The following is a 14,680-nucleotide window of genomic DNA, read 5'->3' as shown; positions in this document are numbered from 1 at the left end:
AAAAGGGAAAGACCATCTCTGAATCGAGGAGGGGGCCTAAGGGTACATCTTTCACCATCTTACAATGCTGTGATTGCAGCCATTCCCCAACTCTCTGTGAATGGGACTCATGGCTATTGATCATTGGTCTTTGATCAGTGGTTGTTGATCAATGGTCATGAGAATTTGCATAATTATGATGAAGGTGACCTCCCAGCCCATTGTTCCTTCAGTGGGCTGGTTTCAGTTATTATACAAATGTACTGTTTATAAATTTGGGGAAACCTGCAGTCAGCTGAGACTGAAGTCACTTGGATGAGTGAGGAAACATTTCTCCCACTGAAAATGCTACGTCCAGATGAACAGAATCAACTTTTGGAGATTCTTTTAAAGAGCAAAAGCTAAGTGGTTTACACAAACACAATGACAGACACTTTTGGGAATAACCACACCAGTAGATGCAGTTAGGCTCATTAGTGGATTTGAACTTTTCATTGTTTGCTACAGTGCTTTGTATGGACTAATATTTGTGATTCCATTGGTGTCACTTACTGTGTTGGGTTAATGAGTACATTCTTTATGAAAAAGAGATTATTTGCGTTTCAATTTTCAGACTCGGTTCATTGAGTTACTAGGTCAAATTTTATGAATACTGAAAATAATAATCCCTCATAATTAAATCCTACCATCCATTTTCACTTGCCAAATTATGCTATAGTGAAAAACCAAACATTAAAAAGTTAAATATACCACATTTTAGGAGCCTTGATATTAAACAAATGTATAAATTCAAATGTCAAACTATGAGCACAGGTTTATTCTTGTTAAAAAATAAATAAATAAAATAAACACATACACAAGACTTAAGAAATCAGTTTACTTTATATGAACTTTATTCAAACCTCTTGGCAAAGGATTATTGTGGAGTCCAACTTGAAAAACTTAGACAAGGATTTTAAGTAGACCTGGTAAAAAGACTTGAGTATTAGAGGGTCTTGAACATTGTTATTATATGCTGTACCCTAAAGCATCCCTTTAAATAGCTCAAAGTATATTTTGATCAGACAGGATTGCGAAAGTGTATGGAATAAAAAACAAACAAAAAAACCCAGAAAATCCAAAACGTGTATTTGAGACCTGATGATTTTCCTTACTGACAGAAATTATCAATCATTTGACAAACTAACATTGATAAAACACAAGACCCAGAAACTCCACTGATGACAACAATGAGGTAAAGGCTCATTCTTCTTCTTCATGCCGACTCCTGCAAAGGTGTGATAGCAGGAGAGGTCCGAGGTCATGTTATTAGACAGAGGTGCCCTCTGATGGCGCTGCTGTCTTATTGTCATCAGGCTTCATGGCTGGGAACAGCAACACCTCCTGTGAAGGTGAAAAAACAAAATGTTAGCAGAGAATTCTTTTTCATGACACAAAGATATAACAACTGCCCGGCAGACGTTAGCAGCTCGTTTGTTTTGTTCATACAGTAGCTTCTCATTAACCCATTATTCTTGGTAGTTCTCCAATTCTGTGCTTTTCTGGGGCAGTTTAGTCTAAACATACAAGTCAAGAAAGGCACCATTTTGTCTTACATAGTTAGGCTACAAACTGATTTTTGGGGAATAATTTTAATGTAGTCTCAGTAACTACCATTAACCACACACTAAACAACAATTTGGCCAATCTTTCACTTGTGCATTTAAAGTGTATTCAGTTTTAAATGTTTTCTGAACACGTTAGTCGATGATCATGTTTTTCCCCCCCTCTAATTTAAATGACTAGATATTAGTCATCAGGAGCATCCCTAATAAAAGCAACCCTGGCTCATCCTTTAACGTAACATGATTACGAGCAAGGATTAAGATTTAAAAGACCAAGACACCTAGCATCAGAAAAATACGAAATTAGCCAGGGTAAATAAAAATAAATACATTTAGCAAAACTAAAATAGCCAAGTTTATAAAAACATGAACCTATAATGTAAGTTCTCTTCGTCAAATGTACAGTACTTAACAAATTTATCAAGTATGGTTTATCAAAACTATTTTTAATGGTAAAATATAATTACTGTTGTTATCCTGTACTTTTTCTCTGTATTACGTCAATGTAAAGCATCTTCAGGGGACCGTTTGCTGTGATTTAGTTTATATAAACAAAACTGAACTGAACTGAACAAACTGGAGCCATGAATTTTAATATTTATTATTTTACAAATAAGCATATTTTTATTTTTTTGACTGAGATGCCAAATTACAGGTATTTACTTGAATCCATGAATGGAAAAAAAAAAATCAGTTTCCTTTTTTGGATGTTAATTCATTTCCAGTCCTCAAATTCAGTTATAAATTCAATTTGTTATTTGTGAAATACATGATAGAAATTTTTAGTTTTAAACAAGCTTTTGTAAGATGTGTCTAATGCATTTGTCAGCCACTCTATGGGTAATAAAAACATACACCTGTGATTATTCTGCTCCAGGAGAAACAGTGAGGGTACCAACTCTAACACCAAATGTAAATTAATTTAAAACTGGTTGAATGCAATAATAAAAAAAGAAAAAGTGGAATTTTTCACAAAAAAAAAAAAATAGAGAAATTTCATTAGAGAAGAAACCATTGGCAGAACTAAGAATGATTCACCTGTTGAAGTTGGAACAGATGAAATTTTTAGTTTGATCCTGACAGCAAAAAACAGCATATAAATATAAACATAAACCTAAACCTATTGAACACCTCAGAACAGCAGTAAATTGGGCATCCCCATTAGGGATGTGAGTGACTAGCCGACTAGCCATCGTTGCTATTGTCACTAGTCAGAACCAGATGTATTTGTTGTTTAATCTAACTGCTTTACATTTAAATTGATACCAAATGTTGGTAAATAGTTGTGTCCTATCTGCCACCAGATGGCGTAGGTGAGCGCCTACGGGGTCGGGTGTCGAGACCAGGCACGTCCTACTGGGAGGTGGCCCTGGAGTACACACAGGTGCTGCTGGAGTGAATATATCTATCGGCTGGCCTGGAAACGCCTTATTATTTCCCCGGATAAGTTGGAGGAGGTGGCTGGCGAAAGGGAGGTCTGGGCTTCTTTGCTTAAGCTGCTGCCCCCGTGACCCAACTTCACGAAAGAAAATGGATAATTTATGAGTGGTTTTAAGTGGTTTTCGTGAATTTTCGAACAGCATGCCTAATTCATAATGCACGACATAACACTTTTCAGTCACAGTTTTTTTTAGGTTTTGGGATGGTAAATTTTACATATTTTAATAATACATGAACATTTTTGTAGTATCATGTTTTCATATTATATTTGACATTGCTTTAAGTGTTTTTCTTCTTCTTTGTCTAGATTATAATATGTGATGTTCATAATGCACGATGCGAGGTGCCGCACAGTTAAGCAGCATAATTTAATATTGCCGAGCATGATTAAATAATTAATTACTTTGTTAACAAAGTTTCTGACATTAAACGGTTTGCAAATTTTTGTTTTTTTAAGTTTAAGACTAATTGGTTAGTCTAATTTTTCCCCTGGTTTAGGAAAATAGGCAGCAGAACATCTCTAATCCTCACCATGAGGACTTTAATTTACCTTGATGTTGTTGGAGTCTGTGAGGAACATGGTGAGACGATCGATGCCCATGCCCCATCCGGCAGTTGGTGGCAGACCATATTCCAGAGCTGTGCAGAAGGTCTCATCGATGAACATGGCTTCATCATCCCCTTCAGCTTTGGCCTGAAAAAGATCCACCTCAAATCACTGACATGCAATACCATCACAGCATAAAGACAGAACACCAGGAACAGGACAGTGCACTGAAGTAGAAGTGAAACAGGTCATATTATCCTTTAAACACACCTTGGCTTGCTGCTCAAACAGTTCCCTCTGTCTAATCGGATCATTCAGCTCAGTGTAAGCATTGCAGATTTCTTTCTTCATCACAAAGAGCTCGAAACGCTCAGTTAGCCCTTTCTGGGTTCTGTGCCTGTAACAGAAGGGTCAGAAGTGTCAGTATAAATCTGAACATTGCCATTTTAAATAAATATGAAGGCTAAAGATAGCATTTCTCACCATTTTGCTAAAGGGCTCATGATTTGTGGGTGATCACAGATGAATGTTGGGTTGATACAAGTGACCTCTAGGAAGTCTCCAACCAACTGTGGGGGTAAAAAGCCATTAGCAAGTCAGATTCAACGGAGGAAAAAAGAAGAATAACAGGTTAAGTAAATTTATAAACCACCTTGTCAAGGAGACGGGCAGTGGTCCTGGGTGGAGGACATTCAACTCCTTTCTGGGCACACAGGTCGTCAAAGAATTTACGTGTCTCTAAAAAAGGGAAAACAGTAAAAGGAAAAAAATGACTGCAAGAGAATAATACACATATTTCCTAATGATCAACTATTGTAAGGATGATGAAGTCATTTTTCTGAAGCAGTAATTTTTCACATGTGAAGTGTCTGTTATAGATTTCACAGATTCTTACCATCACTGTCATAGCTGTCAGCAGGAGGGAACTTCACTCCCATAATTTTCTCCAGGTCATGAGTCATGCTCACTCTTTTGAATGGTGGCGTGAAGTCGATCTCATAGGCCTGTCCCTCTGGACCATCAGGGTGATAAGTCACCTTGTATCCTCCAGTGATGTGCTTCACCATTCCTGCAGCAAACAAAGTGACAAAACTGAAAAGACCCTGAGGAGAAAGCTCTGATCAACTTAACATCAGTTTTCATGAAGCCATTTAGAACATCATCATTGTGCTTCAAAGACTGCTTTCTATACTGTCATTGGCCAAATAGCAAATCACGAATCCCATTTAGGTTTTAAATCAAGTCACATATTCTAATGCAACTCAATTTATCAGCAGGTAATCTGAGTTACAGCTCATAATGTCATAACTGTGTGTGAAAGAAAACTCTCACTGACCAATGAAATAACATGGCCGCGATGTAGTCTCTACTTACCTGAGAGTAGTTTCTCCGTGATTTCCATCAAGTCATTGTAATCAGCATATGCCATATAGAATTCACAGGTGGTGAACTCTGGATTATGAGTGAGATCAATGCCTTCATTCCTGAACTGACGGCCAACCTCGTACACTCTGTCTATGCCACCGACTACGAGCATCTGTGGGAAACATATGATGGACAGTGTATATAATTCAGTTATGGTAGAAAAATACAGGTTAAGAGTTTTGAGTGGTTCACCCAATTTACTAGAACATCAAAAAAACTGATTAAGATCAGATGTGCTTTAGGTATCGCAGAACCGGGAAATTCTCATCACATGGCAGTAACTCGTGTCTTCAGAAACTGCTGATCGACTGGGATTTTCCCACACAACCATCTCTATGGTTTATAGTTTTCTGGTCAAACTTGCCTTGATGATGTCAGAGGAGAATGGTCAGACTGCTTCGAACTGAGAGGAGGTAACAGTTAACTCAAATAACCACTTAGAATAACCAATATGCCAAGGTATGCAGAACTGCATCTCTGAACAGACAACATGGGCTACAGAAGACCACATGCTACAATTCAATACAAGTTAGTTGCAGAATTAGGCACAAACAACACGAAAGCATGAAGCCATTAGACTGCTGGTGGTGGTTTAGGGGTACACTTTGGGTCCCTTAGCAGCAATTGAGCAACATGCTACTGCCTACCTATTACCAGAATGTACCCATCCACTGGTGGTAACATGCCATGTCACAAAGCTCAAGTCATCTCAAACTAGTTTCTTGAACATGACAATAAGTTCACTGTAGTCAAATGGCCTCCACAGTCACCAGATCTCAATGTGAGAGAGCAACTTTGAGATGTGATGAAATGGAAGATTCACATCAATGATGTGCAAAAATTGCTGAGGAATGTTTCCAGGACCTTAATCCTTAATTGAATCTAAGCCACGAAGGATTAAGGCAGTTCAGAAGGGAAAAGAGGGTCTAACTCAGTACTAGCAAGGTGTACCTAATAAAGTGTCCAGTGAGTGTATAACAAATACATTTAATAGTAAGCAGAAGTCTATCTACTCAAGATCAATAAAATGATTCAGAGTATTAGTGATTATTAGTGGTAAGGTGTAGTGAGAGTCCAGGGTTGAAATAAACTGTAAATCTCTTCCATCACATCAGTTGTCACGCTGTAAAGAGTTAGTGCAACACATCTGACAGATGCATTTCATAATAATTTCATAACAATTACAGAGGAGCATGACATACATGGATGACTCTGGGATAGCACATTACCTTGTGGTAGAGCTCAGGAGCAATCCTCATATACAGGTTCATGTCCAGGTCATTATGATAAGTAACGAATGGGCGGGCCACTGCACCACCAGGAATAATGTTCATCATTGGCGTCTCAATCTGAAGCAGAAAAATAAAACATGAATCAGCACGGCAGATTTAAACTTACAATATGTTTAAACAAATATACAAACTATTAGAACATTATTTTATAAAATCCACACACCAAAAAACAAACAGACAAACACAGATTAGTTAGGTATATGTTCAAATCCAACTTACCTCCAAAAATCCCAACTGGTCTAGGAAGCTGCGTAGATATGTGATGATTTTGGCGCGAGTTATAAACTTCTGCCTCACGTAGTCATTGAGAATCAGATCCAAGTAGCGCTGGCGGAATCGCGTTTCCTTTGAGTGAAGGAATTCACATTGGGAAAATACATTCATTATTCAAAAGAGAGAGGGGAAAAAAAGGTCTTTTAAAATGAACTGCCCATCATTTTACATTTCAAAACTGGCAATATTTCTAGTGGTTTAATTGGAACTACAACATCTGCCAAAAAATAAAAAATAAAAAAAACAACAACTTTCATTGCATTTAATCTAAGCTAAGGCATAAATTAAAACAGCCTTCACTAGATTAGGTGTTTGTTCATGTGGACGTGTTTTGTGTGAATGACTGAGTGTCTGTCAGAGTGCAATGAATAAAAGCAAGCACATCAGCATCCTTAGAACTGGGTTTTGTCCTGTGCTGCAAAAACATGTTCTAATGGTGCAGGTCTGAACTGGAGTTAATAATAAGTTCTGCCTAACAGCACTGGGTCAGTGGTGCAGAGTTTTACTTTTACTGGCCTGTGGAAGAAAACAGACCAGATTCAGCCCTGTCTTCTGCAGGTATCACTCAAACAGAAAGCATGCCTAAAGATTATATCAGAGTAAGTTAGCAGTTCATCTGCACAGATATGCTCTTATTTTACCTTCTGCAGTTTTATAGTTTTGCTGTATCAAACAAACGGCAGTGGATGGCAGCAGCTACACTGAAGTTCACTTTTCTCCACGTTGGGTCTTGCTGAAGAGGTGGTTTGTTTAAGGACTCTTGCCAGCTTTTTTTCTAGTAAAAGTTTTAATGGTTGTTATAGTAACAAGTGCTGCTGTTTTTCGCTCCATCTGAGGTCACCCTCTCAGTAAGGGAGTCCATTATTAATATTAAACCATGGCAGCATCATCGTCATCATACCTTTTATTCACAAGCTGCTCCTAAATACATTTCTACTGCAGGTCTATTTCAGCTGCAACTGCGCACTACAGAGCTGTGGATTAAATAGAGCATTGAACAAAATGTTTGCTGTGAGAATTAAAAAAGAAACTAGTTAGTTGATGAACTGTTGTAGCCCAATACTGATTACTGCAGTTCTAACAGCAGATATATTTGTTTCCCTCCTCTTAACAGAGGCTAAAGTCTACATTCACAGCAATATTAGCTCCTCTGTAAAGCTTTCTGCTTATTGGACACTGCAGCCAAAGCTGGTTAGTGAACACAAAAGTGATCCTTAACTGTCACTGAATAAATATCATAAGACTAAGACAAACAACTCAAATGCTGCTAGACTAGTGTGGGACTCATGTAATGGGTGGGCACAGATGGAAGTATTGTAATAGATATTGCCCCCCCTCCATAATCTCATGCATTCTTATCATTGTTATGTTATGCGTTCAGTTCTGTATTACTATTTCTGACACATACTGTGATAACTGGCAATATAGCTAGGATACTCTGATCAATGATGATTCCCACGGGTGGTGCTCACGCAGGCACTGAATCGGGCAGCCTTGGGGTCCTGTGTGTTCTACTGCACAGATAGCCTGCAGAGCGCAGCTACGCTGAACTGAAGTGCTTGTGTTTTGTATTTGCAGGTGAGCACAAGTTATGTGTTGAAAAACAGAATGATGTTGACGTATGAGAAATGTATTAGAGTAAGGTACTGTCATTAATGGAACACAACGCTAATGTCGAAGTTTGTGATTTACATGATGTACCCGAACTGGTGTTAAACGGGATGTCACATCGCAAATGATGTAATGAGGGGATCGAGAGGGTAGTCTCCATGCGCAACAATACTAGTTGGAGGAGCATACGAGTGTGCAGAATATTGTAATATGAACATTGGTGGGAAAATACTGAGTAAATGAGTACTTTAACACGTGTTCAGTAGTTATATGTAAATTGATCGTGTGTGTTCTACTGCACAGATAGCCTGCAGAGCGCAGCTACGCTGAACTGAAGTGCTTGTGTTTTGTATTTGCAGTTGCAAATGAGCAAGTAAAGAGAACGATTCTGAACTCATGCACGCCTGGAAGTGTCATTTGTCCAAGTGTGCAACACTTGCAGTGCAGGTAAAGAAAGTGGCACATGACTATGCTGCAGTGAATGATACTATTGTCTTTAAAAGTCGTAACATCTACTGTGAAAAAAGGTCTACACTGGAGAAACACAGTAACATTTAAGCCTTGTAAAGTAGAACATTTTTCTAGCTTGTGTCATTTGCACTTTGTCGCTGCCTTGAAGCAGAGCACATCGTGAAATTGAAGAATGAATGCCTTGGCTGTTAAAGCTAACCTTTTAAATTGGGTAGCACTCCCATTTATAAATGATTTAGTTCCTTTAAGAAAGAGACGACAAAAGTACCGTTTAGTTTCACTAACACTGCCTTAATATACAACCTGAAGAAAAGTACTGGACCACCTACACATTACAGCTACAGGAGCTGCTCTCTCATGCAATCCCATGGCATGAAGCTCTTGGCAAACAATTTTTGTGCTGATATTAATACCAGAGAAGGTTTGGAACTCACCGGTTACTGAGTAAACAAAGCATTTGTGACTTACAAATACAATATGCACCTCAGCACTTTTGTGGGGCGACTTGCTATAGTGCTGAAATGCTTCTGCTTTACGAATAATACCACTAATAGGTGACTGTGACATACAGTGGGGCAAAAAAGTATTTAGTCAGCCACCGATTGTGCAAGTTCCCCCACTTAAAATGATGACAGAGGTCAGTAATTTGCACCAGAGGTACACTTCAACTGTGAGAGACAGAATGTGAAAAAAAAAAAAAAATCCATGAATTCACATGGTAGGATTTGTAAAGAATTTATTCGTAAATTAGGGTGGAAAATAAGTATTTGGTCACCTCAAACAAGGAAAATCTCTGGCTCTCACAGACCTGTAACGTCTTCTGTAAGAAGCTTTTCTGTCCCCCACTCGTTACCTGTATGAATGGCACCTGTTTGAACTCATCATCTGTATAAAAGACACCTGTCCACAGCCTCAAACAGTCAGACTCCAAACTCCGCCATGCCCAAGACCAAAGAGCTTTCGAAGGACACCAGGAAAAGTATTGTAGACCTGCACCAGACTGGGAAGAGTGAATCTACAATAGGCAAGCAGCTTGGTGTGAAAAAAATCAACTGTGGGAGCAATCATCAGAAAATGGAAGACATACAAGACCACTGATAATCTCCCACGATCTGGGGCTCCACGCAAGATCTCATCCCGTGGGGTCAAAATGATCATGAGAACGGTGAGCAAAGATCCCAGAACCACACGGGGGGACCTGGTGAATGACCTGCAGAGAGCTGGGACCAAAGTAACAAAGGTCACCATCAGTAACACACTACAACGGCAGGGAATCAAATCCCGCAGTGCCAGACGTGTTCCGCTGCTGAAGCCAGTGCATGTCCAGGCCCGTCTGAAGTTTGCCAGAGAGCACATGGATGATACAGCAGAGGATTGGGAGAATGTCATGTGGTCAGATGAAACCAAAGTAGAACTTTTTGGTATAAACTCAACTCGTCGTGTTTGGAGGAAGAAGAATACTGAGTTGCATCCCAAGAACACCATACCTACTGTGAAGCATGGGGGTGGAAACATCATGCTATGGGGCTGTTTTTCTGCCAAGGGGACAGGACGACTGATCCGTGTTAAGGACAGAATGAATGGGGCCATGTATCGTGAGATTTTGAGCCAAAACCTCCTTCCATCAGTGAGAACTTTGAAGATGAAACGAGGCTGGGTCTTCCAACATGACAATGATCCAAAACACACCGCCCGGGCAACAAAGGAGTGGCTCCGTAAGAAGCATTTGAAAGTCCTGGAGTGGCCTAGCCAGTCTCCAGACCTCAACCCCATAGAAAATCTGTGGCGGGAGTTGAAAGTCCGTGTTGCTCGGCGACAGCCCCAAAACATCACTGCTCTCGAGAAGATCTGCATGGAGGAATGGGCCAAAATACCAGCTACTGTGTGTGCAAACCTGGTAAAGACCTATAGTAAACGTTTGACCTCTGTTATTGCCAACAAAGGTTATGTTACAAAGTATTGAGTTGTATTTTTGTTATTGACCAAATACTTATTTTCCACCCTGATTTACGAATAAATTCTTTACAAATCCTACCATGTGGATTCATGGATTTTTTTTTTTTCACATTCTGTCTCTCACAGTTGAAGTGTACCTCTGGTGCAAATTACTGACCTCTATAATCATTTTAGGTGGGGGAACTTGCACAATCAGTGACTGACTAAATACTTTTTTGCCCCACTGTATGTGGGACAGAATGAATTTCAAGAACTGACTGCATCCAATTAAAATACCACGCTTGAATTGGCAGCCTGCCTGGCTAGATGTTATATTTCATGCGCCTGTGGTAAAGGGACTGAAAACAAATGAATTAAAAGATGAAGAGGTATGGACCAATAATTTTGTCCCTACAGTGTGTGCTGGTCACTACCTTGTCTTTGAGACCAAAGTGGAGGTGGGGTAGCATGTGCAAACATGGTGACAGTAGAGTCATCTCAATGGGAATTATACTCAGCTCCCCTTTCTTGGTCTTTCCTGGGTTACCGCGGACACCAATGATGTCACCACGGCGCAGTTTGTTGTTGATAGCCACAAAGTCCTCCTCAGACTTGTAGTTTCTGAAAAAAGAAGGTAACACAGAAAATCAGTCACTACAATTTGAAGTTTCCTCGTAAGGAGAAACATTATTTGGAGACGTAAATGCAGTTTTTTCCCTTAGATTTTATAATTATCACATAATCAAGAAATCTTGATGAAAAGGTAAATCATCAGCTCATTATAATTTAAATATATCATTATGAATCTGTAACATTTACTTTTGCACAATCCATGCAAACCCAAAACAAATTCCCAAATGGGGAGTGTGTCATTCACAGCGTCAAGAGGTGAAATCTCTTTGGGTTTTCTAAAAAAAACAAACAAAAAAAAAAAACAACCCAACTTTGTTTCTGTACCTTGAATTTGCCATAACTTGCAATTTGACTCCTTCACCTCGCAAGTCATAGAACAGCAGCTTGGCACCTGAAGCCCTCTTAGCATGGACGCGGCCTATCAAACATATATTCAGTTTGGATTAATTACAATTAAGTGCAAACACACAGAAAAAAAAAAGAGATAGTAAACACTTTTCACTACCTGACACACTGAGAACAACATCTGTCAGCTGGTCTCCAGGCTGTAGATGATTGTATTTCTCAATGAACTCTGTAAGCGACAGGTCCACATTATACTTGTGTGGGTAAGGGTCCTCCGCTGTGCCCTTCAACTCCTGGATGGCCTGAGTGCGGATCTTAAAGTATTGCTGTATTACATGGGAAAAGACAGATGTTCTTGTTGTTAATATATGTTTTTAAAAAGGGTTTAATATACATATATATATATATATATATATATATGCACTGAGGTAAAATAACTACGCAAAACTCTCACATTGGGGTCAAGCGTCTCCTCATCCAAGGCATTTTCTGTTCCCTGGTCATTTGATTCTTTTTTTTGCTCCACCTGCTCTTTAACCTTGGCTTCTTTCTCAGCTGCCTTTTTCTCTGCTTTCATTCGCCTCTTCAGCTCACTGAATAAAAACAAAAACAGCAATCAGTGGTTGGATACCACATTTCGCCCTTATGATGCATTTGCAACTAAAAACAAATATCTTTTGGAATTCAAAAAAGCCAAAAAGTCACATCATATAACCTACTCTATTATTGTAACCAAAATAAATAAAAGCAAAACAAAAGGACAACATGATTTTCTACTAGCAGAGAGGTACAACAAATATTCCTGCAAAACGGACAAACACATCAGCTCTAATGACAAAAGGTTGGTTGTTTTCCGCACTGGAATGGAAAAGCCACCAACCTTTTGTCACCTCTCCAGCGGTTCTGAGCTGGGCTTGCAGCTGTACATGGGGGCGCATATTTTAACCACTGTCCCCTGACCCCACAGGCTTGGCACAGCTGCTGCCTGGCTGCCCTGACCAGACACAGCATGCTGAACTACGACAGTCAGCAGACAGACCTGAGAAAATAGACATATACAAAGACAGTGTACAGTATATGAAGGCTGTCTCTGCCCTGTCCTTCAGGCAAAACTACATCCTGCTGGGGTTGATAGAACCCTCCTATTTGGCAAGACCCTCCAAGATCAAAACAAGTAAACAAGTATATATTTTTATATAATTAGCTTTACACTTCCTGTAATTAGATTCCGGTTTCACTTTCTACAGCTTTACTCTTGGCAAACAAAGATGATCTGGAAGAACGAAGTAACATGCGCTTGGCTTTATTTAAGATTTTTTATATTAAACAGAGCGTCCTTCTAAATAAACAAATCAGCATACATAGTTTCACCCGATAAACCATCATTCGCTAAAATTATAACTGCACATATAAGACGCCCACGCGATTGCACGATGTATCGAAGTCGTTTAACAATGTATTGTGGATGTTGTAGTTTCACACGTCAACAAGAGACACTTTCGCCACTGGTCTTAAATTAAATTTAGGACTGCAACTACCAGAAACACACACGACTTGAATTCTGGGGTATGTAGGCTAGTACGTTGCCTCAATACGGGACCTTCACTACGTTTTCACGCTCTGACCTGATGTTTTGCGGTGCCAAACTGGAACTGCCATAACTGTCGAAAGGAAAAAATCTTGGACGATGTGACAAAAGCGATAGAGGTAAAGAGCGGTGAAAATGCGAAAGAAGAAACGAATAAGCTCACTTTTTGCTGAGTTTGTCTCCGTCCACCGTCTTCACGTCTGCCATGTTCTTGATGCAGCGCACAGAAAGAGAAACTGACATGCGTGCGCCGCAGAAACGCGAGAACTGAGTGGTGCGTTCAAAGGACTGACGGAAACCAGAAAACTGAAACGTCCAAGGATACGTCACAAGGTGGGCCCCAAATTACGGCCTGCTGAATGTGGAGAGCTGACAGATCGTCAGTGCTGGGGTTTTTTGTTTTTTTTTGTTATATTCTATTTTATTTATTAATAAATCAATACATAAATCGGGATTTAATTGCATACTAATATTACTAAATGTTCTGAAATCTAACATGAACTGAAATGTTTCATAACTTGTATGTTGTCGCCTTCATGCTGCATGAATGCGTGTAGTTTAATTGATATAATCTTTCAACACATTTAAAGCTGGAATAAGGTAGGTCCAGTTTATTCTCCCTCCATCCTACGCTTAGGAGAAACGTTTAAAAACGATTTTGCCAGACTTTATTCCATTAGGCGCAATAAATAAATTAACTCTCAGTTACAGATTGCTTTATCTGATATTTTGTTGCTACTTATTTCATTAAAAAAGGGTGTTTTGGTAAGAATATACCAAATGATACTACTATTATTTTCTGAAACATAATCCTATGTTTCATCAGAAAATAATCTACATAAAGCCAGTGTGGAAAAACAAACACAAAACTAGGAATACCTAATTTGTGTTAAGAAGGCATCCAAATAATAAACTAAAACTAATAAAAGTCGTGTCCTCCTCTCATAACCAAGTAATAGTTTTACACCAGAAAAATGAAATAAAAACCCAACTAGAACTTAAAGTAAATACATTTATTACAGATAGCAGCAAGTTTAACAGAAAATTAATTGCAAGAGTAAAAATGTCCCAATAAAAGCCAGATATATAAAAGTTATTTATTTGTTTGTTTGTTTTTTTAATATTTTGGGTAATGATGATTTGATAGTTGTTCACATGGTTAGAAACAGAAAGGAAGATTTTTACACCTTCGGATGTTTACTAGAAGAGTGGTTCACTTAGGCTTTAAATATGGCAGAGAAATGGAAAGTACAATTTGTAGAGAATTTGTGGCAAAGATAATTATCCACACCGTTTCAAATTGCAGAACAAACCTAGTGTGCACCACCTTTTACTGGTCTGACAGATCTGAGCAAAATGACTCGTGACAATTAAAATTACATCCTGTTTAACAGGATGCCCTGAGGGACATCAGAAGAAAGGGAACCACTGCATAGTAAACAACTGGTATAGACGGAGGTATGACTCACATCTCCTAACAAAGCCTTTAAGTAAGATGGGAACAAAGAAAACACACATTTGTGACCCTTGTCTCAAC

At 39.0% G+C, this 14,680-nt stretch overlaps 1 protein-coding gene across 2 annotated transcripts; it reads right to left on the bottom strand.

Annotated features, from left to right (window-relative positions):
- Positions 1–854: 854 nt before the first annotated feature.
- kars1 (lysyl-tRNA synthetase 1) lies at positions 855–13,429 on the bottom strand. Of its 2 annotated transcripts, XM_026168243.1 has the most exons (15): positions 13,307–13,429; positions 12,436–12,594; positions 12,010–12,148; positions 11,716–11,881; positions 11,535–11,628; positions 11,012–11,198; positions 6,507–6,632; positions 6,225–6,344; positions 4,945–5,107; positions 4,466–4,639; positions 4,223–4,308; positions 4,054–4,139; positions 3,841–3,967; positions 3,574–3,717; positions 855–1,362 (listed from the first exon to the last, which is right to left on the bottom strand). In XM_026168243.1, exons 2-15 carry the CDS (start codon positions 12,564–12,566, stop codon positions 1,288–1,290), a joined length of 1,818 nt encoding a protein of 605 aa, XP_026024028.1. In that variant the 5' UTR covers positions 12,567–12,594; positions 13,307–13,429; the 3' UTR covers positions 855–1,287. The 2 variants fall into 2 exon arrangements, with proteins under 2 accessions (XP_026024028.1, XP_026024036.1); XM_026168251.1 differs by lacking the exon at positions 12,436–12,594 and having other exon boundaries at positions 13,307–13,427.
- Between the last annotated feature and the right edge of the window lie 1,251 nt (positions 13,430–14,680).

This window comes from Astatotilapia calliptera, chromosome 1, assembly GCF_900246225.1.
Source record: "Astatotilapia calliptera chromosome 1, fAstCal1.2, whole genome shotgun sequence".
Taxonomy (NCBI): domain Eukaryota; kingdom Metazoa; phylum Chordata; class Actinopteri; order Cichliformes; family Cichlidae; genus Astatotilapia; species Astatotilapia calliptera.
The sequence above is the reverse complement of the archived record's forward strand: the minus strand, read 5'-3'. Positions and strand labels throughout refer to the sequence as shown.